The 25,796-nt window shown below is 35.0% G+C and overlaps 1 protein-coding gene across 1 annotated transcript in view; it reads left to right on the plus strand.

Annotated features, from left to right (window-relative positions):
• dach1 (dachshund family transcription factor 1) overlaps positions 1 to 25,796 on the plus strand; it is a gene marked incomplete at its 5' end in the record, with an annotated part of 209,147 nt that overhangs the window by 131,642 nt on the left and 51,709 nt on the right. The window contains 3 exon segments of the mRNA NM_001078708.1: positions 16,995 to 17,167; positions 20,404 to 20,539; positions 22,422 to 22,556. Of these exon segments, the coding sequence (NP_001072176.1) occupies positions 16,995 to 17,167; positions 20,404 to 20,539; positions 22,422 to 22,556 (444 nt within the window).

The following is a 25,796-nucleotide window of genomic DNA, read 5'->3' on the forward strand; positions in this document are numbered from 1 at the left end:
ACCATTCTCAATTTGAAGTACTTAAGTCCTGAAAGGGAGATAGGCAGGTATTCTATTACTGCAAAAACTGCCTCAACCTTATGAAAATGCATTTAGGAGACCTACACTGAGTAACCATTTAATGTAAATGCAATCAACTAGCAAGTCACGGCAACCAAAGTAGAATTCCAGCAAGAACTCAGTATGAGAACCAGGATATATTGCAAATCTGCTATGAAATATGATGCATTTGAGGTATGACTGTCTTAGGGGCAGATATAACAAAATGTAAACTAACCCAGTTTCTGTTCATTCCTATGGTATTTTCAGAAGCGTATTTATCAAATGGTAACTCTAACTTTCACCCATTGATAAATAATAAGCTTCTAACAATCCTATAGGAATGCATAGAGAATGGATGAGCTTTTCTGCAGTGAGTTTTACTCTCACATTTTGATCAATGTGCCCCTTAGCGTTAGTGCATTATATGCTAATTTGGCAGCTCAGGGCTATTAACTGTGGACACCAGTATGCTTGGGGTGTCAATAAAAGAGTGAGGAATTCCACTTCATGGCTTAGAAGTTAGGATTAGGATTGTTCAAAATATATGAATCAAGGCATTGTTGGGACTGAGACATCACCTATAGTTGTCAATCAGGAACCTCGGCTGTCTCCAGAAACTTTCTGCTTTAACTATAGAAGGACATTAAGAAAGCCAGACGTGTAGGGATATTGTTGGGAGAGAAATTAAAATCCAGATGATCAGCCCGGTCATTAGGAAAATTTGCTTGCCTATGAACTTACTTGGATTATTGGTAATTCCATTTTTTTCCATTTAGGCCAATCAGTCCAATGGTTAAACAGTCAAATTATTTCACTGGTCATGGAAGCTCAGAAAGTTGCAAGTTGTAAAAATTGTATGAAAAATCTGTGCATGTGAGGCCAGCATAACTCCAGATCCCAAGAAGAAAAACATTTCTTGGACAATGCTAAACTTGCTCCGAATTAAAAAACAAATTCACTCATGACACGCAGCTAGAAATAAAATGGCAAACACAAGCTTGACATTTTTAAACACTTACATGGAATGTATTCAGTTCTAATTGATTTTTAAAAGAGTTCTCTCAAATAGCGAATGTTTAGAAGTGCCTTGGCAGTTCTCCAATACATTTACTACAAAGCATAAATAGGTCATTTTTTTAGGCATCGCCGCAGTACAGCGGAACATTATATATCCAATCTGTAGTCCGTTCTAATTTGATATCACAGCTGTACAATTATCCACAGTAAATATTTTCTCTGGATATTTAAGTATTTATTTGGTGCCAGTGCTGAACTTCCCTGCTGTCACAGGTAGTTAAAACACAGACATTAATATAAACCAGCAATGATTAAATCTCTCTCTTTTAACTCATGTAACATAAAGAAATAGGAATGGCAACATCATTAGTATCCGCTCCATCATAAGTGCCTTGGTCTTACAAATAAATCAGTTTTACAAACGATATTTTATAGTGGGGCTATGCATACCTAAGCTTCAATATGGTTGAAATATTGACAAAAATGACATCTATTCTGTTTCAGTGAAAGAGGAGACAAAACGACCAAGTAGCAGAAGCAATAAGTCAAAAAGGATATTGCTAAGTGTATGAGAAAAACGATACTGAACGTTCTAGGATCTTGTATATATCTTTATTGATTGAGCTTTTAATATTTAGCCACCATGATTGAAATGCTATTGATTTTCATCTTGTTTTTAAAGTACTGCCTGCTCGTTTAATTCAGTAATGCAGGTGTAGATATAGGGGTTAAAAATGATTCTATACCTTCTGGGTCCCACAGCAGTCACAGGGTTTGTTTCCTCTATGGTTACACTCCTGTCTGGTACACTTACCCTTAATGTCAGTGGACAGCAACCTACAGCACATCATAGCTGTTTTGATTGCTGCTATCAAATTGCCCCTTATGACTTTACCTTAGGGACCTAAGGCTCATAGAGAAAATGTAGATTTGTCCCACATTGCTTGGGGTGTGTAATGACAGGAATGAATGAGATCTCCTCATCATTGTGTACATGGGGTGCATTTCCACCACTGAGCACCCCCTTATTGCTGCCCAGAGTGCATGTGTGTTTGACCCAAGAGACGTGCACCTTATAATTCTTTGAGATGATCTAGGCGATATAACATTTGGTGTATTGTCATGTATATGCTTCATGCACTGCACATTAACTATTTTTAATTATTTTCATGTTTTTCTAAAGCGGCTTTGTGCAAGTTTCGACAATGCTTATAATTGTGCACAATATTAATTTTGTATTTGCAGTGTATGTATTGCTTAAACCAGGCAACCTCCTGCCCTCTTACATAAAAATGTGTATGCAAGAACAGGGTTGGAATGTGGGGGGTGCAGGGTCCACCGGGGCTGCACCCCCCAGGGGCCCCAGCCGATCCCCCCTAACCCCACCACCCGCCTGACATCCACCCCTGAATCCGTGTAAGTGAAACACGCCAGGGGAGGACACCGGTGGCTGGGGGAGCGGTAAAAGGGATCGGGTCTGGGCCTGCACCAGAATTACTGGTATAGTTACGTCATTGCAAAGTTGAAATCAATAGTACCGAGTTTATAATAAAAAAAAGGGTATTTTAAAGTGCATAAAGTCCAGTAAGTAGGTTTTAGCGCCGCAGCTGAATCACAAAACAGCTGCAAATAGCCATCTGGACAGCACCTCATCTCTCTTCCAATTGCCATCAACACCTGCTTAGTGTAAATGAGGCTCTGTCAATATAATAATGCAGCTTATCAATAAGTAAGCACAACCTAAACAAAACAACTCCCTTAATAAAGAATACTTTGAAAGTGTATGCTGTAAAATATATACTATATTCTGTTATATGGAGACCTCAGCAGCAGCACTGAGATATTATGCCTAACCGAATTCTTCATTTACAAAGATTAAAAAAAAATAAATTAAAAAGCTTTACAATTATATTTCATACCAAGTTAAATAAGGAGGGTAGTTAATAAGTCTATCATTTGCCCACTAAATTTTTAAAATAATTTTCCTAGGCTTCTATATTTGAATGGGTATGTTAGGAACGTTGCAAAATTTAAACAGCAATAATTATTAGTCATTATAACTATATACTCTATATACAGCTTGCCCTCCATCAGCGGGTGAGGTTACAGGCCAGCCCAAGGACCTGCAGTTCCATGATGAATACAACAACATTCAGCAACAGTACTTGTGCACTGTTCAGACAAATTTCAAGTCTGGAATGAGACTACATCAAAGACTTACATGCAAGTCCTTGCACAATGTTCAATAAGCGTGCAATTTTGTGCCCTTTACTCAGTGTCTACTTTTATGTAGACGCTGAGGTGGTGCTTTTTGAATATAGGTGCCACTGGCAACCATTTAAGCCTTTGCTTTCATTTTCCAACTAGATCAAAGCTGATACATTGCTACTGGCAACAGCACTTGTACAATTAAGCACATGTGTCGAGTTATATTTCTTTAAAAACACTAGAACAGTAAATTATTTTTTTTCTACAATAAAGACAAAAATTTGACAAAGCTTTTCTCTCCATGTGCAAATATGCCCATTGTTGATAAATGAGCCCCATAGTGTAGCACATTTGCCCATTGTTAATTAGCCCCATTAAGTGGCAACAGCACCAAGGACACAACATAAATAATATTTTCCAAAGATACCTCTCTAGGAAATCTTGAGAAAATATGGCATCCTCGTGCTTCATCTGTATTTTAGATTTGCTAAAAGGGTTTCATGAAACCCAGTGGTGTATTACTATAGAAGAAACAGATTTGGGGTCTTTACTTGTCCTTTCCCCCAGGCACTCCTTCAGTTGCAGGGTTTGCTGTATTGTAGTTACATGGGTGATAGTTATGCAGCTGTAAAAAGTGGTGTAAAATAAATGGTGTATGTATAAAGTTCAACCATTCAATATAAAGAACTCATCACTGTATTTATAAAGTGTTGTATTTTCTTAAACCGCTGACTGATTACAGAAAATGATCCTATCATACAGGACAAAATCAGGAGAGAAAAATTTGTGAATGAAAAATACTTTAGACGGCTTAAGCTTGATTTTACACAGTGTTTACATGCCAATGTGTGCTTTATTGCAGTGCCGTTTCTTTTACACACCTTTATAAATCTGCCCCAAAATATCCACTTTAGCTCAATCCTGAAGCAGGATACAGATAGTCTGGCAAGCACATGGTATACCTTACATTAAATAAACAATAACCAAATGATAAATATATTATAATCCAAAACAACCTGCCTCATGACCGACTCTATAGCAGAATGTTGATTCTATTCCTTTCTGATAATTTTCTTTAAATATGAGTATTTTCCTGTGTATGCATTAAGTGTTGGGACTGTTAGCACGTCTAAAGAAACATCTGTTCTGTCTTTTTGTTGCTGGGTTCATTGTATAATTAGCTCTATATTTCACCAAATACAATTTTACTCCCAAGGCAGACAGAACAGCATGAACAAAACATAAATAATTGCAGATTAAAGAAACAGAAGGCCAACTGGGTCTGGAAAGCGTTGTTCAAAATAGGGTTAAGGAGAAACGAAGGTCATGAGGGAAAATGGTAAAACAAATAAAGTACAATATTTCTTGATAACAGATCTGGGCAAATAAATGCATTAAAAACATATTAATATATTTCATGCTGCAGACACTTAAGTTCACTGAGCTTCAGAACCTGCGATACAATGTGGTTTTTCTGCTTTAAATACCAGTCAACTATTCTGCTTCCAGTGCAAATATTCCGAAGGATTATGTGCTTCGTTTACAAAGAGGTGGCATAGTGCTAAGCCCAGTAATTGGTGCATATTTGCTACTGTCAAAGCAATCGGATCAAAACAACCGTGGTTTGCACTGTAGCAACTACCATCAGTAGTACTTTTGCACCAATCAATTGTTACCTAGACACCAAGTGCAGACTATAGGCTGAAGGGAACCAGATACTTTACATCTGCCATTGACAAGGCATTAAGTCAACAATTCCTTTGTGTTTAGCTCCCATTACCTATTTCTTTAGCACTTCTCATATACAAATAGAAGCTGTCAAAATAAATGGACTTGCCCTGCCACCTAACACAGGAATGCAACATGCACATGATTTACACACAGGCCCAAAAACTAAGCCATATTGGTGCATAAATTGTGGAACAGCGTGGCATAAAAGAGAAACAAAAATCACAGTGCATTTAATAAATGTTTGAAACCAAACTTTCGTAAATTGGGTCCATTATGATGGAAAATAAATGCCAAATGATTGGCCAAGGATTCGTACAAACCTATAGATGATTGTGGCCAAGTCACAGCTCTGATTGTGACCCCCATCTTCCAGTCATAGCCTTTAGGGTTTAATTATTTTAGTTACTATAGTTTTCAAAGCCAAACACTATGAATTTGCTATATGCTTTTGGAATTTTTTGGCTACTGCTTAAGTTCTGAATTACGGGAAGGCCATCTCCCGTAGAGTTTAATATAAGCAAATAATTAAAAAAAATTCAAAAACGTCTTATCTAAATTGGTGACAAAACAATCCTTTTAGGTTTATTTAATGTTTAAATGATTTTTAGTAGACTTAAGGTAAGGAGATCCAAATTACAGAAAGATCCCAGGTCCCAAGCATTCTGAATGACAGATACTATACCTGTAATTGGAAATATCTAATATACCAAGATATGGTACATTGCTCAAAGTGAAATTTATATTTTGTTAGTATAATGGGTATCAGCCTAAATATTTTAAGATCAGTCTGTTAGTGTCAAGAGTTGAGAAGATAATAATGGTTGGAGAATCTCTTTAAGTGCACTGAGATGTCTTCAAAACAAAGCATTTAATATATTTGCCAATTTAAATCTAAATATAATGTAAAGACAAAAGTATGGTATAAAGCATTCATTCAATCCATCTCATAAAACATCTTTGCTTGTGCTCCATGCTATTGAGGGCATAACTATCAAAGAACAGCTGTATGTGCAGTTGAAGTCATCAATTTCATGATCAATAACCTGCCAGCACAAGCTTTAGACTTGAGAATATACACTGGAAACTATTACTATTCTTTTGTATATGAACATGCCCATTGCAAGGTAAATACCTTGAGCAGACAGCTTCATTAGAGGGTATGAGACATCTGGGAGGCATTTTGTCGTTTTAATAGAAGCTTTTTCCCGAACGCTTCACCAGCAACTGCAGATCAATTACAAGTGACAGCATTGCTGTGAGCTTTTTTACTATATAGGTCCAGTGATGGGGTTAGCTCTAGTGGTACAGCGAATTTAATTTTCCTTCTCTTTTAGTTTTAGACAACAAACAATAAATCATATATCAAAAGAGATATCAAGGCACCAATGAGGTGCCGTTCCATTCATATCTAGGGAGATCTTTAGTAGTTTTCCAAAGCAATGTAATTAGAGAAGCTGTTCTTTCGTGAAGAATTACCAAATGCATTATTTCTATATAGATCTTCTGTTTTTACAGGTGTTACTCCAAAAGGGTGGCAGAGGTTAAGAGCTAAAAGACCATTTATAATCTAGCTATTCTTTAGAGCAGAGAGGGAAGGGACATAAAACAAATCTATAAAACACATAAAACGTTATGAAAGGAACAACATTCAACTAGTAATAACATCATTTCACAAGGAATATCACTTTGCAGAGTAACATTAGGCACAGGCGAAAACTTTGACAAGGAAAGACATCACATATTTATTTGTTCTGTATGGCAATGTGATATCTGGCATTAATGACATTTTATTCTTTCAAAAGTACAAAGAGGGAGAAAAGAAAGAGACAAAATGAAAACATTTGTTATGGAACCAATTAGGCTGAATAAAAGTTGCATCAAAGTGACATGATATATGCGAGTACATAAAGTAAATAAACTAAATAAAATAAACTCTGTATAAATATACATGCTTTTATAGTTTTTTCATGACTGAAAGAAGGGATACACATTGAATAAATAGCAAATTCACAGGATGACATCCAGGTACCGTTTATCTGGTACTTGATTTGAAGTGTATATACAAGAAAAGGTTCACATCCTTGGTAAAGAACAGAGAGGAATGCTGTCAGTGACGTCATTATGGCAGCTGTCATTCCTTTGCACATTGCATGCTCACTTGAGGTTGGTAGCAATACTGATGGTGACACCAATCAAAAACAATTTATGATAAATGGGTGGATAAATCAGTGACCCTTTCTAGAATTTGATTTTTCTATAAAATTTTCAATACTCTCAGGAATTCTCCATTGCTACTACATGTCAAAGACTGCAATTTGCTGTGGCTTTCATTGATATCAGTAGGTAGAATAATAATAAATATGATGCTTTGGTTAGGCATTTAACTTACTGACACACTCCCATACTGCCAACTACTAGCATCTAGCAGGCTATCCCCTTACACATAATTGATGATGTTGTGGGAAGGCTCATAGTGAGTACATTACTAAATATTGTGGAGGAGCCCGTTCCTTGGTTATTTGATATTGAAAATAGAAAAAGCCAAAAAAAAGCACCCCTGAAGAATTGTAAAATGTGCATCAGGCTTTTGCAAACTTATGGTAGTTAAATGAATAGTTTTGTTGTGCCTGGTCAGTTGTCAACATGAGTTGTGTCTGGGTATAATTGTGCCCCCTAATGCTTATTCAAAAAGCACTTGCATCCAGGGTTTTGCTGCTCTCTCCAACTATGTCCTGTGTGTTGAACACAGGTCCTTCCATCCATTTTAAAGCTGAAGGACCACTGGCCATAGTGTGAAGTATGAAGAACATAAAGGTTTGTTCCTGTTTTTGTAACTATATTCTCAGCCCCATTATCAATAATTAAACCCTTGTTACTTGAGTACTTCCCTACCTTTTAGTGCACTGGTCTCAAATTGCATGTGCACACCTCTTGAGCATCACATGGTGTCATATGTCATAACATTATGTTATACGTGTCACAATGTGGTAGCACTTTTGCATTAATTCTTTCTACCAGCCCCTTTTGGGCACCTTTTTTTTTTTGTTTGAATTGCCATTCTTCCAGTATACCAAGTCCAAGCTGGCTTCTGTTCTTCAGATCCTGTCTAAGCATTAGTTATAGTGTGTTTATCTGATTTTTTTTTTTGTAACTTGAAATTTTTATTTTTGTTTTTTTCAGTGCAAAATTTACATTGTACCTTTGCCTTTTACATTATACATTCTCTGAATAGTAGAATCCGACAGTACATAATATAGGTATTGTAACTTTGTTTGTCCAGCTTATGCTGAAAGATAGATGGTAGGTATTATCCATGAAGGAAGGGGAAAAGTGGAAAGAACATACAAATCAGAGAATCAAACCAAGTGTTTATCTGATTTTGACCCTGTTGCAGGCTACTTTGTTGCCACCTGCCCTAACTAAGTTCTGATTTTGCTTGATACTAGTCTGTATCCCATTGCCTTGGTCTAGGCTCCAAAGTATGCAGAAAGAAGTTATATGACCCCAAAAAGGAATGGCAGGGGTTCCTGTTTCACAGCAGAGTAAGACCACACCAGTTGTGAGCCAGGGTTCCCAAAAAATTAAACTGTTATAGCACTTTATTATTATTAAAGTCACATTCTTCTGTCTGCTCCTGGTTACAATATATATCAATTCAGTGCTGTTTCCCAAACACAACAGTTTAGCATAAGAACAATATATATATATATATATCCAAAAAAGACCAGCAACACCGAGTTATATTCCAAAAACAATCAATTGTGTATTAAAAACGCATGAACAGCCAACGTTACGTTTCGGTCCCCATCGGGACCTTTCTCTCCCGATGGGGACCGAAACGTAACGTTGGCTGTTCATGCGTTTTTAATACACAATTGATTGTTTTTGGAATATAACTCGATGTTGCTGGTCTTTTTTGGATATTTAAATCATTTACCTTGCACCCGAGCTAAGAGCTGAAGCAGAGTGCCACCCTGGGTTCGCTATATATATATATATATATATATATAAATGCAATATATATTTTTACCAATATATGCATTAAGGTTTTTACACTTTTTTTAATACTAATGTTTAATTATATGGCAGACATTCTATACGTGTATCATCTGTGGATCAGTCCTTCATGGCAGAATAAAGAATGGAGAAGTATTTGTTTTATTCATTAATGATGTGAGTCCCATTACCATCTATTATTTATTACATTTTTCAAACAGGAAAATGTATAATGTAAATGTCACTACATGTAAGAAATAAAGGATGGAAAATTATCAATATATTTTAATTAATGTTTGCTTCTCTTCCTAAGCAGTGATGAGGATACTTATTACAAAAGCTAAGATTAGATTTGACAATTGCAAACATAAGCCAACCAACATAGAAACAAAATCAATACTAACATTTCCCTTGGGGACACTATTTACTGTTCACAGCACCATTCCCTTAATGGAATGGCAGTTATGTTTGCAGAAACCTTGTAACTAGCATTTTTATGTTTTAACTAAAAGCAGCTTTCTCTAAGAACAACAAAAATAACATGCTGCCTAAAGTTAATAGCAAAAATATTTTAAAGCTGTCATGCATCTATAAGCTATATCCTGCAGAATTAGAGGACAAAGCAACATTTTGAAAGGAAGCACTTGATGCTGCAAACTTATCTTGCTTAATTTGAGTGAGATAATGCACTCACCCATAATTGTCTATTAAATAGTCTGAGCTTTAAACAAACTTTACTGCATAACCACAACTTTTTTTTTATCCTTTTGTTTTTGCGAATGTCAGAGTACATTTCTCCTCGTGTAATTATGCAATTAACGTGGTAACATATCTAATAAATCAACAAAGTATTCAGTGAAATAAACAACCATTTATTGGCTCAAAATTAAACAAACAATTAAAAAATAAAGCAAACATACTATACCAAACAATGGATAGGTGCATCCCAATGCCTCATGGTACCCACTCTCCTAATGCGTTTCACACCATTGTGTGCTACATCAGAGGAGGTATATCACAGCCACCTCCCACACACACATACCCACACATGATGAGCTGACATTACATTATGTGAAATTATTGTATGATGAGGTTATACCAACTTCAGATGATATAAGGGAGGACTGTGAGTGATGTACATTTTTGCCTGCTAGGGATAGGCATAATAGGCACCTGCCAAGGGTGCAACAATGGGGGCGTTGCTAGGTATGTAACCTCTTCTGCCTACCCCTACTCTGTGCTCTCTTGCCCCCTTGCCCTCACATGACATCATTGCACATGCGTGTGCTTGAGGGTGAAAGGAGGCAAGCTGGCTGGCTGGTGCCCAGTCAGCTTTGCGTGCCCCTGCTTGTTTGGCTCCTTTGTACTGCATTATCCTTCTAAACTCAAACATTCTCAATAAAGTGTAAAAAAAATGTTTAAAAATAGATTTCCACCTTGGCCCAAAAGGCTTTAAAATCAACTGTGGGCAATGCATATCCTTAAAGTGATACTAACACTTAAAACTACTCTTCAAATTATCACTGTACATTAGAAGTTACCTGTAGGTCATGCTGCTCATTGTTAATTGATGGGGCTGCTTATGCAAGTAATTGTTACTTGAAGTCCCTAAACCTGACTGTTTTGCCAACCTGACTGTCCCTTCTCAACCAGTCAGTTACAGCTTCTAATGCTAACGGCCTACTGCTGCACAAATATGGCAGCCCCCTCATAGAGGAACATCAGGGATCAGATAGGTAATGTATAAGCATTGGGCAAATACTTTTATGGCAGGATTATAAATAGCATTCAAAGACAATGTTATGATAGATGTAAAAAGGTTTAATTTCTGTTGTCAGTATCTCTTTAAGTGATTTAAGTACTTTAATAGAAGTGGCACCAGCTGGATATTTTTTATAATATGGTAGTAATGAGTTAACCATATCTGTTTTCTTTGCGTGTAACAATAGAGACAGCAGACTCAACAGATAACCAGGGCCTCAAATGTCTAATGAACCTGGACAGGGTTTCCTTTCTCATGTACAATATGTGTATATAAAATAGATTATCTTCCTTATGTTTTTAGGGAGCAGGATGGGCACACAATATTTTGTTCCAGGGACTAGCCAGTTGTGTTTTTGCTACAGAAAGACTATTATAATTTATATAAATATCCTGCTGTGTAGCCATGGGGGCAGCCATTCAAGAGGAGAAAAGGCTCAGGTTACATAGCAGATAAGAGATAAACTCTGTGGAATACAATAACATTTTATCTGTTATCGGCTATGTAACTTGTGCCTTTTCTTCTTTTTTCCAGCTTGAATGGCTGCCCCCATGGCTACACAGCAGGGTATTTATATAAAGTATAGTAGTGTTCCTGAGGCAAACATACCAGTTGTACCAGTGCAGGGCAGCAGTAAATGATGTAATGTTAATTCCTTTAGAACACTTTAATTTGTTTGGTTTACTGTTCCTTTAAATTCCTGACTATAATATAGAGTGTCAGTAAAATAAGGAAATGTATCAATGTACAAATTTACAAATGTAATGCTGTCAAAAGTCAACTCAAAAGATATGTTTTGAGTTGTTTTATGAAGAAGTTCCACTAGTATAGGTTGCCGTTTCCTTTCTTGAACAGGATTATACAGCTGTGATCAGTTACTTGCAGCAATAATTTCAACAGAGCATGAAGAGCACATCAGGTCTGAAGCTAATAGATGCAGTTCTATTATTGGCTCATATGGTAAGAAAAAAGTGTCAGAAGTCAGTTTAGGACCCCTGTTTGGGGGGGGGGGGGGGCATTATGGAAATGCAAGTGCTACCCTACTGTATAGCCATCTTGTGTTTAAAGCAGACTAGAAGTCATTTCTATACCTTTACAGTATTTCTTTATTTTTATAACTGAAATGTTACCCTTTGTTAAATGTCCCCTGATAACAAAAAATCTCACTAAAACACAACAGAGGATATTGCTTTTTTCTAGGTTGTTTACATATGAAATAAAAATCCCTCCGAGCTTAGGATTTAGCTACTTTAGGGGCTGCTAAAATATTCATAACTACATTTTATTGTGTTTTACAAATTATTTCCACCTATAAGTGATGGTAAAAAATGCCAAAGCCATGAAAACAAGGTGCAAATTTGCTTGCCCTTTAATCTATGCTGCTTTATACTGGTTAATTCTTTTTCAGAATGTATTCTTTTGTAGATCTCAAACCTTTCTTATGGAAATTATGCTTTTTAGAAGATTTGTACTCTCATTTTCAAACACTGTTACATCCATTCAAGTATGCCATTATACAGAGGCAGCTGGCTTTTATCTAGTGATATTTACTTCAAAAAGCAAAGTTAAATGGTATCATAGATTAATTCTTAGGGCACTGGAAACCCCATTTTAAGAGTAGAAAGGGATTTAGTAATTACTTAGACTAGTGCAATAAAACAACAAACATGTGTACTATTAGATGCTTCATGTAGTGTGCCACAGTAGAAAATCTTAATAAAAATAAGTTATAAAATCCAGATATGAAAACATGACATCCTTGTCACAAATATTCATTACGGTGTTTCTGTAATTTACAGCTAGACATAACATAGTTTCTTGAGTAGCGTTTTTTTTTTTTTTTTTTCATTCAGGAAGCAATGAAACTTCAAAAAGGGCATTATCCTCTGCAATTTCTTACATAAATCAAACTTGAAATAAGACACATTTTACAATTCAATTTAAGATCCCACTGAGACAATAATGTTGCAAGCTGTGCATTTCGCAAAGTAATATAGTAATGTCTAGTTTGCATTTTTGAAAAACCAAATTAATCACACTTTATTGAATATGTTAAAGCAAACCTAAAATCATTTATTATTAAAAATCTGTTGCAACAAATACAAACTATATTTTATACATAAAGGACAAACTCATTTATTCATTAGGACAAAATGCTTGGAGGTTGCATTTTAGATGTACTATATAAAAATGACATATTGCCATGTTTTTACATAAAATTTCACAAACACTATGAGCCATGTGAAAAATTGTTACAATTAAAACATATCTCATAAAAACAAGGCAAAATGGATACTGTCCCAGGCTTCACATTGTGCTGATGGTAGATTTATTTGCAGAGTTTAGTATTTTGGGTTAAAAGCATTGTCCAGTTCCTCATACTAATTGGTGGTGGATTTGTATTAATGTATATCCTAGACTAAGATAACATAGAATGTGTATGCTTTGTATCGGAAGTGTGGGATTTATTTTGATTAATGCAATGGAAATATGTTTAATTAAAAGCAGACTTTGTGATATTATTTTATCTGGTGCATATATTATATATGTTTAATCAGTTTATAACCTCATCATCTAAAAGACCTCACCATTGTCTGTGGAGATAACATTAAAATGCATGGCTATGAGTGCCCGGATTGATATCATTTTGTGAATGTTTCCAGAACATTTTGAATCCCTGTGAATCGCTGCCTCTTTTGGCTCAATATGATATATTTTGCACTTGGTTTACCTCCAGTGATCACTGAGCATGTACAGGCTCCAGGGAGAGCGTAAACCAAAATAAGAATGATGGGAAGCGAACAGAAGAAAGCCTTCATGATGTAAAACAAAAGTATAAAGAAATATCTTCACATTTACTTTTTTCAGATTGTTTGACTACTACTTAACAGAAAACTAAACCCCAAACAATGTAAAAATCTGCATAAAACAGCTCATATGTAAAACACTGCTTCATTTAAATAAACCATTTTCATAAAAATATAGCTTTTTAGTAGTATGTGCCATTGGGTACTCCTAAATAGAAAACTGCCATTTTAGGTACTAAGAGCTGCCCTCTGGGATCATAGGATTCACGGTGGGTACAAACAAGCCAAGGCACACATACATGCTAGGCCACATCAGCCAATTAATGGACAAAGTTCTGTCTTTTACTTTTAAACTTCTCCATCTTACAGTTAAAGCTGCATTATTTCTGGTCATGTGATCTCTAAGGGAGCATACAGCCCATCACTAAACAGTGGCTCACAGGTAAAAGATGTAAAAGGGCAATATTTATTGGTATACCTGTGGATATATTGGATCCCTTATCCGGAAACCCATTATCCAGAAAGTTCCGAATTATGAAAGATCATCTCCCATAGACTCCATTATAAGTAAATAATTCTAATTTTTAAAAAATGATTTCCTTTTTCTCTGTAGTAATAAAGCAGTACCTTGTACTTGATCCCAGCTGAGAAATAATAAATCCTTATTGGAGGCAAAACAAGCCTATTGGGTTTATAAATTATTTAAAGTGGACCTGTCACCCAGACATAAAAAGCTGTATAATAAAAGTCCTTTTCAAATTAAACAAGAAACCCAAATTCATTTTTATATTAACACATCCAAAACCATTACAAAGGCATTTAAAAATCCCAGCTGTCAATCATATATTGCCTGCCCTGCCTCTATGCCTTAGGCATAAAGGCGGGGCCGACACGTACTTTAACTTTCAATTCAGCTCTCACTTTTCCCCTCCCTCCTTACCATCTAACTGTGTAGCCAGTGCATGGGCCTGGGCATCTGGTCCCCCATTCTGGCACATACATGAGATTTTGGGGTGATACAAAGCTTGCCTTAATTACAGTGTCCACAAAATGGCGCCTGCCTATTTGCTGTGATTGTGTAATTCCAGGAACTGAAAGAAACAAGATTTATATTACTTATATAGTGTAAGTAAAGTTTATTTTGCCTAACAAACACAATAGGAAAGAATTTTGAATTATTTCTTAGGTTGACAGGTCCTCTTTAAATGATTTTTAGAGATCCAAATTACGGAAAGATCCCTTATACGGAAAACCCCAGGTCCCGAGCATTCTGGATAACAGGTCCCATACCTGTATATATATTCCAGTTTGGTTCCCCTTATTTCATATAAACTACTGTATATGCTGGTTATATCTTGTATAAATAAATCTAAAGCAACTGGACTTGTTAAGTAATTGTTTACTTAAAAAGTCCAGTTGTTTTAGATTTATTTATACTAGATATACCATGACCTGGATGAATGAAAATCTTCATAGTCATACCTTATATGCTGGTTAAGTATTCACTCTATGGGTATAGTTTTCCTTTAATGTTCCTTTCTGAGTGTTTAGTTTCTGGTGCTTGGGCAAACCAGAAATGTTATGAAAAGGTACAAAGCCTTAGAAATGGCTTACTCAATGCCTTCACCACAAACCAGTCTTATCAGTGTGTATGAGGAGTTAGATCCTTGCGTGTGCAATTCCTTAAAAGAGTATGAACTATAACTCTCACCGGCACACCCTGGTCTTTCCACTAATGTTCCACCTGGTGCTCATATTAGTTGAGGGAACAGCATCCAAAAATTACAAAAATACTGACACAATGAGGCTGTTTCAGGGGGATAAACCCTTCAATTTTATTTGCACTAAATAGAGTTGCAGGGTTTAGGTTAGTGAAACAGTCCTGTTGTGCCAGTACTTTCGTAATTTTGCAATTCTTTAAAATCTCATCTACAGGTATTCATTGGACCCCTTTAAAACTCAAACCTCATGTTGATATTTAGGGATATCACTTTTTTTGTCTGTATCAATAAACAGTTCTGCCTTTAAAACCCTTATAATACATAAAGAAATATCAAATATGATTGCTTGATCCCAGACTTTCTACAATTTTAGAATGTAAATACCACGGCTACCAAATACAGATATGTATCACAGAACCTGAAATAACCAGTGAGCATCTACTTTACTATTGTTATCTAACTACTCTCCCCTTTGGTATTCTGTATGTTTATGGAGATATTTGATTGGACTAATTTTACCAGTGTATAATGATGATTGAATTTTATAAAAGTAGTTATTTGAATGAACTTTTAACTGCATTCAGTGTTAAAAAATGAAGTAAAGATAAATATTTAGTTACATGCCTAGTTACCACTACCAGCTCTGATGCAAGCCTTAAAGAACAGAAATACAAACTTAAAAAGTTGTTTTACATGAAAGTACACAGCATTATTTATATTCTTTGATGTGGTCACTTTTTCTTTATAATATATCTTTATATTATATTATATATTATAATATTTCTTTCTAAATACACATATGTTCTCTAGCAGTTCAATATCTCTATCTGTCTGTCTGTCTGTGTATCCATCTATTCATATATCTATCTATACCAGTGATAATAAAAATAAAAAGTATATTCCTGTCCAGAGGTTCTTACAAATCTATGTATAATTACATCATCTTAAATACAAAAACATTATAAGAAATATGTGTCTGGCCTGGCAAATGGATACAATTGTAACCCCCTTCTAAATATTTAACTGAATTAATCTATTTGCTTACATCTGTATATGGAGATTTAGACACATAATGCTCCTAAATTACAATATTTTGCATTCATTCCCACAGGGAGCAGTGATGGTTCTTGGGATAAAGAAAAACTACAGTCTCTCCCTACCCAAGGGTCACAAACCTCTCTTAGCCATCCCAACTTGCCTGGACAGCATAGCCTTTCAGTTACTCATCCTCTCAACTCTCTTCAACAGAATCACCTCCTGCCAAATGGTACGAGATGCTCTCATTTATCTCTTACATAATTAGTTTTCATAAAACCATTCTATGACTTTAAGTCAGCTTTGAAAATTTTCTTTAAAAAGAATGGCAGATTTATTCAAATTTGAACCGGGGATCTTGATGGATGTCCAGCACATTAAATTGTATCTGTTATTAAATCTTTCCTAATAATTTTCATGACAATTTTCCTGACAGTCAGGAAAGTAGTTTAACAAACAGCCAGTTCAGTTGCAGAATTGTTTGTTTTCTGTTTTTTGCAGCTTGCATTTTATTATTATTAAATGTTCTTTTATTTACATCATGCCAGGTTTAAATATGGGAGATATTAATTGTTTGCAAATAATTGTAAATATATGTTTTAATATAGTATTAACTGTTTACTTTTATTATTTAGGGTAAATATTTACTTATATGTTTGTATTATTTATATTTAGGCCTGGAACTCCCATTTATGATGATGCCTCACCCACTAATTCCAGTAAGTCTACCTCCTGCATCTGTTACCATGGCGATGAGCCAGATGAACCATCTCAGTACCATTGCAAACATGGCAGCAGCAGCACAAGTACATAGTACCCCTTCCAGAGTTGAAACTTCAGTAATTAAGGTATTTTGAAGTATTCTTTGCATATACTTATTAAATATATGAATATATGTTTAGTGAAAGTTATTATAAACTGTAGTATTTTAATATTCACATAGATTTTTACAAAGAAACTGCACCTGTTCTGTTTACTGATATATATTCCAACAAGTTTAAAGGAGAAGGAAAGGCATTTTACTGCCAATAGATTTGCCACATTAGTGTCACCTAGAGTGCTATATTTATTCTGCAGGAAGCATTACCATACCTGAGTAAACAGCCTTAGAAGCTTCCTCTGTTTGTTTAAGATTGCAGCTGCCATTTAAGCTTGGTTTTCATAGCTTCCTGCTGCAGCTCTAGCCGTTATAGCTCAGATTACACATTCCTAAGGGTGGAGGGAGTGAGTTTTATGAATTCTTATGGGGGGGCAGGAGAGGGGAGAGAGGAGAGAACTGCACAGACTCTGGCCCCAGGAATGAAGGATTTTTCTGAGAGAGAAAGTCAGTTAGTATTTTTTTATGGTATGTCTGTGACACAGCCGGAATACAGTTGGCAGTAGAACCAGGCACACATATTGTGGGTGCAAAAGTAGAATACCTATGTTAATTGATCAATGTTTTACGGGGTGTAATGTGGCCAAAGTAAACAGGAAAATAAAGCCTAAGGAATATGTTGGGTATGTCCTCTCTAATTGGAAAGGCATGGATTTACCAAGGTTATAAACCATGCCAGAGAGTAAGAGTCAGCATACACTAATGGGCTGATTTATAAACATTCAAATTAAATTTTTTACTGTGATTCAAATTTTTGCACTAAAACTCACAAATTCTTATATTCAATATGTATTAAGTGCAAAAACGTATATGTACCCGGTATGTAAAACTGTGGCACCTAAAAGCTTGCGAGTTCATGTAGAAGTTCATGTAGAAGTCAGTGGGAGCTGTCCATTTGAGTTTTTTAAATTATTTCAGACCCCCCGGAAACTATGAACAGAATGCAAATTCACTGTTTTAAAAGTGTTTTTAAATGAATATGGACACTTTCGGATTTTGTAAGTTCACACAAGGCACATTCCGACAGGGCAAAAGCACTTTACATTGATTCTAAACACTACTTTAACTTCTATTATATAAGAATATATATATTATCAGGTTAATAAAGTATTTCTTTGTATATTAGCTTGAATTTATAAATATCTTCCAAATGGTAAGCTATAATTAGTTGCTTTGTACATGGATTCACACTGGCACCATTTTATTATTATTTACATTGTCCCCTTTGGCCGAATACCGAACTTTGGAAGGATTAAATGTCCAGTGTGATGTAAAAATTTTCCACTTACGTATTAACACGACAAAAAGTCATGCGATTTTTAGGATTTCAGCCAAATCTGAATCCTGCCAAATAAGGCTGAATCCTGGCTTAATAACAAACCGAATCCTGGATTCGATGCATCCCTACCAATAACACTAGGGGCAGATTTATTATGCTGTGTAAAAAACAGCTGCAACACATCGCCAGGTAAAAAAAAGCATAACATCAACATCATTTTTCTTCCACCTGAACATTTGTAAAATAATGGCATAAAATCTGGCATTTGGATGGTGAACATCTCTATTTATTTTACACAGCTTTTTACACCATTTGGTGGTGAATTTCATTTCACACAGCATAATAAATAGGCCCCCTAGAGTGTTGTGAAATAGTATTGTGTGAGACTGGACTAAAAAAATATATACAGAACCAAATTGCCCCCTAAATTTCATGTAGAGAACCAAAACTCGCTGCTTAATGTTTATTTTTAAATCCCAAGTTCCCCCAACCAAGATCCACCAATTCTCAATATGTTGTAGGGCAAAAATCTGTATTAACTTGAAGGGGAATGTGCAAACATGAAATAAACATTTTAATATTGCATTTAAGTGTAATAGAAATATAAACTTGCAGTATATCTAAGATGCCTCATAGTTTAAAACTAGGCTTTCATCTTAGCTCTTTATGATTTCTTTTTCTGGTTTTAAATATATTTATTTTGAATAACATCTCCAGTAGTGAATAAATCTAAATGTTACTATACAAATGTATATATATTTGTGCTAATAAAGCTACAACAAAACTTAATTAGTGAATCAGGCTTGTTTTCATATTACAACTATTTTCAATATTACAATAAGCCTTGCTAAAAATGCTTTCATTTAGGTCAAGTGGCCTGAAATTACATTTTGAGGTCTATCTATGATTTTATTGGGTGTATTATGTAGCTGTCTTGGCTCTAATCCAAGAGATTTTTCGAGTTTGCCCTTTCAGAAATGAGATGAACATTAGATGTCCTTTTGTAATAGAATGTTTAGATATATGAGATGGGTGAATAGCAGAGGAGCAGTAACAAGCTTGCATAGCCGAGACTGACAATCATGAATCACTCAATGCGTGACTGCCATGACCTGCGTATATGAAGACATGAGGGTTTTTTTCTGCTGTTTTTTCAATTTACCAGTGGTTTGTGGTACAGTTTACATAATTGTCATTTTCCTACTATTTCACAGGGTTTTTTTTTTAAATATTCATTATAAACTTGTGCTTTATTAATTGTATTCAATTTGCAGTCACATAGCCCAGAGTTTTGTATGTATGTATGTATGTATGTATGTATGTATAACTTTATTTATAAAGCGCCACAAGGGTATGCGGCGCTGTACAATCTTACAATATACAAAATTACACACAGGGAGGACAAGTGTTATAATAAATACAATAAATACACAGGGAATAATTGCCATGTGGTACGAGACATAGTAGGAGGTCCCTGCCCCATAGAGCTTACAGTCTAAGTGGTTGGGTAACATACAGGCACAAATTGGAAGGTAAGAGTGCACTAGGTATGGGCATTTGCCCTTAAGCGCAATAATGTTTTAGTGCTCCAGAAGGTAACAGCTGAGCTTTTTCTTAAAGAGAGTGGGTGAGTGTTCCCTACGGAGGGATTCAGGGATAGAGTTCCAGAGGTAAGGAGCAGCAAGATAGAAAGGTTTAAGACGAGAGAGCACAGTGGGTGTGAATGGTGTAAAAAGACGGAGGCTCTAGGAGGAGCGGAGGAGACGACCAGGAACGTGCAGGGAGACCAGTGAAGAAATGTAGTGAGGAGCAGAGGAGTGAAGGGCTTTGAATGTTAGCAGAAGGTTTTGGGAAAAAAATGTAAAAAAACATTCTAGAACAATGTTTAAAAACGAGTTAGAGACCTGTGACCATTTCTATTTCTGTAGGAACGTGTCCCAGACAGTCCCTCCCCTGCTCCATCTCTAGAAGATGGTCGACGACCGGTCAGTCATCCATCATCACACAGAAGCAGCAGTGTTTCTAGTTCTCCAGCAAGAACTGAAAGTTCCTCAGACAGAATTCGTAAGTGATACAGTACTGATTCTCATAATCATATACAGGTATGGGACCTGTTATCCAGAATGCTTGGGACCTGGGGTTTTCCAGATATTGGATCTTTCTGTAATTTGGATCTCCATAACTTAAGTCTGCTAAAAATCATTTAAATATTGAATAAACCCAATAGGATTGTTTTGGCTCCAATAAGGATTAATTATATCTTAGTTAGGATCAAGTACAAGGTACTGTTTTATTATTACAGAGAAAAAGGAAATCATTTTTAAAAATTAGAATTATTTGCTTATAATGGAGTCTATGGGAGATGGCCTTTCCGTAATTCGGAACTTTCTGGATAACGGGTTTCCGGATAAGGGATCCCATACCTGTATATGTTTTTATTGTGTTTCTGAAATGTAACACACAACATAACTTATGCAGACGTCCCAAATCTAATGATTTTTTCCTATCATATTTAATTCAGCTAAGAAAAATATAATTGAAATATCCTGCCAATTACTGCTAATGATTGAGTAGTAGGCTTATAAAGTTTCCCAACTTAAAAGAAATGGGAAAAAGGCTCACTTAACTTTAATCTGAAACCTAAACATGGTACTGGCTTGCGACCACAGAGAAACCTCATTACATGTTTAGGTTTCAGATTTAAGGCTTAATTACTTTTAAACATTATATAGACTTTATGTAGGTCACTAAGAATTTGCAGTTTTTTTTTAACTTTTAATTTAGCTTCTTAAATTCACTTTAGTAAGTCAGTAAGTATTGATGAGCGAAATAATTCACCAGGCATGGTTTCGTGACATATTTCGGCATTGGTGGATTTTTTCGTGAAAGAGGCGTCAAAATTTGCTATGGAAAAAAACCCCACTACGTGTCATCCGTATTCAAAAAATGTTGGGCACATCAAAAAATTGTCGCTGGCTTAAAAAAATTTGTTTTAAAAAAAAATGATGCACGTAAAAATTGCATGCGTCATATTTTTAACGCGCACATAAAAAGAAATTACAAAAAAATAGGAAGAATGCATAAAAATCTGTAACACTTACATTAAAAAACAACAATCCTGATTTTTTATTTCAAAATCAGGTCAACAGCAAACAGAAGTAATTGATTACAGGAACTGTAGGAAAAGCCAGAAACTCACTTGCAATTTCTATAAACTATTGTTCGAGCCTGGAGACTCCAAACATAGTAACTGTTTTCTCTTGTTACTTTGGTACTGATTATTTTGAGTTCTTGGGAAAAAAATATATATATATTGAAATCCCTGTCTACAAGATAATCCTTTTCAGGAAGTGTTTAGGTAAAGTATGCCCCCTAGTACTTCCAACTATTTTGTATTTCTGTAACACAGTAATACATAGAGCATTTTGAGTTTTTTTTCTCTATTTCTTAGACTCATTCCAGGAAGAAGTCTCTAGAATCAAACAGGAAACTTTTAGGGAAAAAAATGCTAGGGGATACAAGAAAACTGTGATAAAACAATTCTTAAATATTGGAAAATATTGGAAGATTTGATAAAATAATTAGATCAAATACAATATTATAGTTAAATACTAATAACTAGTGTTATGTTTAGAGGTTATAAAGTATTCATTGTTATAACTAAAAGAGTTTCTACATAGTTGTAAATTGTTTGAATTATTTACCAGCAGGGAAATAAAATTATGAAAGGTAAAGCTAAACATATGATTCTGAATCACAAGTTACCTCATACAAAAAGCCTGGCACAACTGTAATATAGTATGATATAGTGTGATATAGTTGTCATATCTGTATGTTGTATCTCACAATCCATATCTCATAATCATCTTTTACTCATGTTCACAACATGTTTTTCTAAACATTGATCTGTGTAGTATGTGATAAGAATGCCTCTGCTTTGTTTTAGCTGTCCATCAAAATGGCATCTCAATTAATCAGATGCTAATGGGTCTGTCACCTAACATTATACCTGGACCAAAAGAAGGGGATCTTGCTGGTCATGAGGTGGGACATGAGGCAAAAAGAATGCACATGGAAAAAGGTTGGTGCACACTAAAGACATACCATTACACACTGTTTGATATGTAAAATTCATTTATATACAACCTTGGAAAAAGGTAAAATCGTATTTGAAATTTGAAGTTATGCATAACATTATGTTAATAATATACGCTCATTAGGGATGTAGCGAACCTAAAAAAAAAAGTTCGCGAACACTTTCGCGAACTTACGCCAAAAAGCGTGAATATTCGCGAACTTTGCGAACCCCATAGACTTCAATGGGAAGGCGAACTTTAAAACCTAGAAAAGCCATTTCTGGCCAGAAAACTGATTTTAAATTTGTTTAAAGGGTGCCACGACCTGGACAGGGGCATGCAGGAGGGGGATCAAGGGCAAAAATTTCTCTGAAAAATACTTTGTTGAAAAAGCGGCGTTTTTTGCTATTTCGCGCTATTGGCACCATGGAAACGGGATTTGCTTACACCAGTACTAGGCTAAAAAACGGGTGGTGGTTGTGCGGCGTTTTTTAGGCTGAGAAAAAACGCAGAGAAAAAACGCAGCGGAAAAAACCGCGGCGAACCCAAATTGCAAACATACGCGGAAAGTTCGCAAACTTGCGCGTTCGCGAACACCCGATGTTCGCGCGAATTAGTTCGCCGGCGAACAGTTCGCTACATCTCTAACGCCCATCACAAAAAGGTGCTTAAAGTTCAACAATCTTCATCATTACACACAGTTGCATCTGTCTGAAGCTTAAGGTTGGGATGTAAGGACTAGTCTACTTTTCTTTGTAATATGTAAAACATTTTCACCAAAGAAAATTAACTTAAAACATGTATCCAAATTTAAACTTCTGTAGTTTTGGTGACCCAAAGGGCCTGTGCTAGGTGTCCCATACATGGATTAAAATTGATTTAAATCTTACAACTCCTTTGTTGCTTTTGGAGATAAATGACTCCAAGACTGTAAAGGAAAAAAAAAAAAAATATATATATATATATATTGAAAGAAATATGCAAAATGCAAACATTGTGAACAATTTTAATCAAATTAGTAATTCATCAAACATTTCATCCATTATTTTCCATTACAAAATGTTTGTCAGTCAAAAATAAGTAAAATAAAAATGTTTTCCCTCTACTGTCAGGTTGTCAGGTAGTGCAACATTCTGTCCTTACAGATTCATAAGGACACAGAAAAAGAGCTAGTATTTAGTATTGCATATATACTGTATATGTATATATATATATATATATATGCAATTCTTTTCTTTATATGATAAATTGGTTCTTTGAAGTTAACTTTCTGTCAGAGACTACTAAATTACAAAATGCTAAATTTTTAATTCACATTTTTATTCAATTTCTCCCCCTTCTTACATTTATATCTAAATATACAGTACAAATTATGGTGTTATGGTCTCTTGATTCTGGAGTTTCCATATTATATCTTATTTTTTATTTAACTTGTGGGTACTAGACTTCTGGTACCTTTTTGCATTCATCTATTAGAAGACTTTGAAATCTTAAAATGCTACTTCAGAATTTGAAGAGTGTAGATAAATGTAATATTATATTCTGAACTGAGTAAGTGTTTTATGTGACTATGGAATGTGTATATTCTCCTCATGCCTATCATATGATTTTTTGTTATGAGTTACTAAACCTGGGCAAACTTTTATAACATTATCAGATTGTAAACTCCACTTGGGCAGGGTCTGATCTGACTAAAGAATAATTGTCAAACTCAGAGTAATATTTCTACCTTTTAAATAAAAGATAAGGATCTGATGAGTACCAATCTTAGCTTGCTTTACAAAGCACAATTGATAGTATGGTAAATATGTAAGCTAAGAAGTAGTTAATATATAAGTAGGTTATTAGTCACAATATGTTGAATTGAGTTTGCAGAATAAATAACAATATGGAATAGAAAACTTCTCACATGACAAATAACACAACTACTGTATCATTCCTTCTGTATGTACAAATCATGGTCCTTTATGTAATAACATTTTGCTCTTGAAGTGGATGGAATGTAGCCAACCAGAACAATAGAATGTTCTCAGCCCAATAACAAAAGGAACAATAACAAATCATAACAAAATATTTGTGTTACATTAGGGTTATATATGCTTCTGTATGAAACAAACTTTGATTAGCTTCGCTATTGAAGACCAAAAACCTATAGAAGCATGCTCTGTGTTCACAGCTTTTTAATTTTATAATAGAACTAGAGATCAGCCATTGAATGTCTCAGCTTATTACATTTTTTATTTAGCCTAATTTAGTTTTGTGTCTGTACTGTATCTCTCATCAAAACATATAACTAGACAATTCTGAAAAACACTGACTTGATAATATATTTACAGATTTTCCTTGTCTCAGTTTCAGAAGGTGGAAACATGAAAACTGTACCTGTAGGGGTACTACGTGTTTCTACATAATTTCTGTCATATGAGAAGTCACAGCTTTCACTGACTCTAACAATATGAAGCCATGTTTAGATAGAGCTAACTTTGTTTTGACATGCCAAGACTCACATGTAACTTACAGCCACTACTGCACAAACTGACAGCATTAGTTTCAATGGAAGAACTGTGTGCCATCAAATGTCTTAAATAAATTTGCTCCATCGGTTGATAATATATTCATTCACTTTAAATAATCTAAATTCAAAGTTCTCCTTTGCTGTATCTTTCCTAACACCTTTTTCTTTAGACACATTCATTTTGATTTATTCCTGTACATTTGTTTCCCAAGGGTATGCACTGATAAGTGCTTTTATCTGGAACATTTTAAGGGCAAAACATTTTTCTTCCATGCTCAGTTCCCAGCAAAAGCTTTATCTAAGTCTAAGTATCCTAACGTAACACTTTTTTTCTTAATGTGAAAGTGTTATCTTGTATAGGAGTGGCCTAAGAGGACAATTTATAACAGACAATTATTACATTTAATTGTATGTTCTTTTGTATAAAAATATATATTTACTTTTATACAAAAAAATATTAGACAAGCTGAAAATTCTGTTTCCTTATCCTCTTAGTACTCATCATAGTACTCATATCAAACACACTGTTTACTAATCACTACATTATCCAGAAAACTCCAAGTTATGGGAAGCCCATCTTCTATAGACTCCATATTAATCAAATAATTAAATTTTTTTCTTTGTAATAATAAAACAACACTTTGTACTTGATCCCTCGTTATTGAAGGCAAACTATGCTTATAAGTAGTGATAAGCAGATACAGATACAAAGATACAGATTTGCAAACAG

This window comes from Xenopus tropicalis, chromosome 2, assembly GCF_000004195.4.
Source record: "Xenopus tropicalis strain Nigerian chromosome 2, UCB_Xtro_10.0, whole genome shotgun sequence".
Taxonomy (NCBI): Eukaryota; Metazoa; Chordata; class Amphibia; order Anura; family Pipidae; genus Xenopus; species Xenopus tropicalis.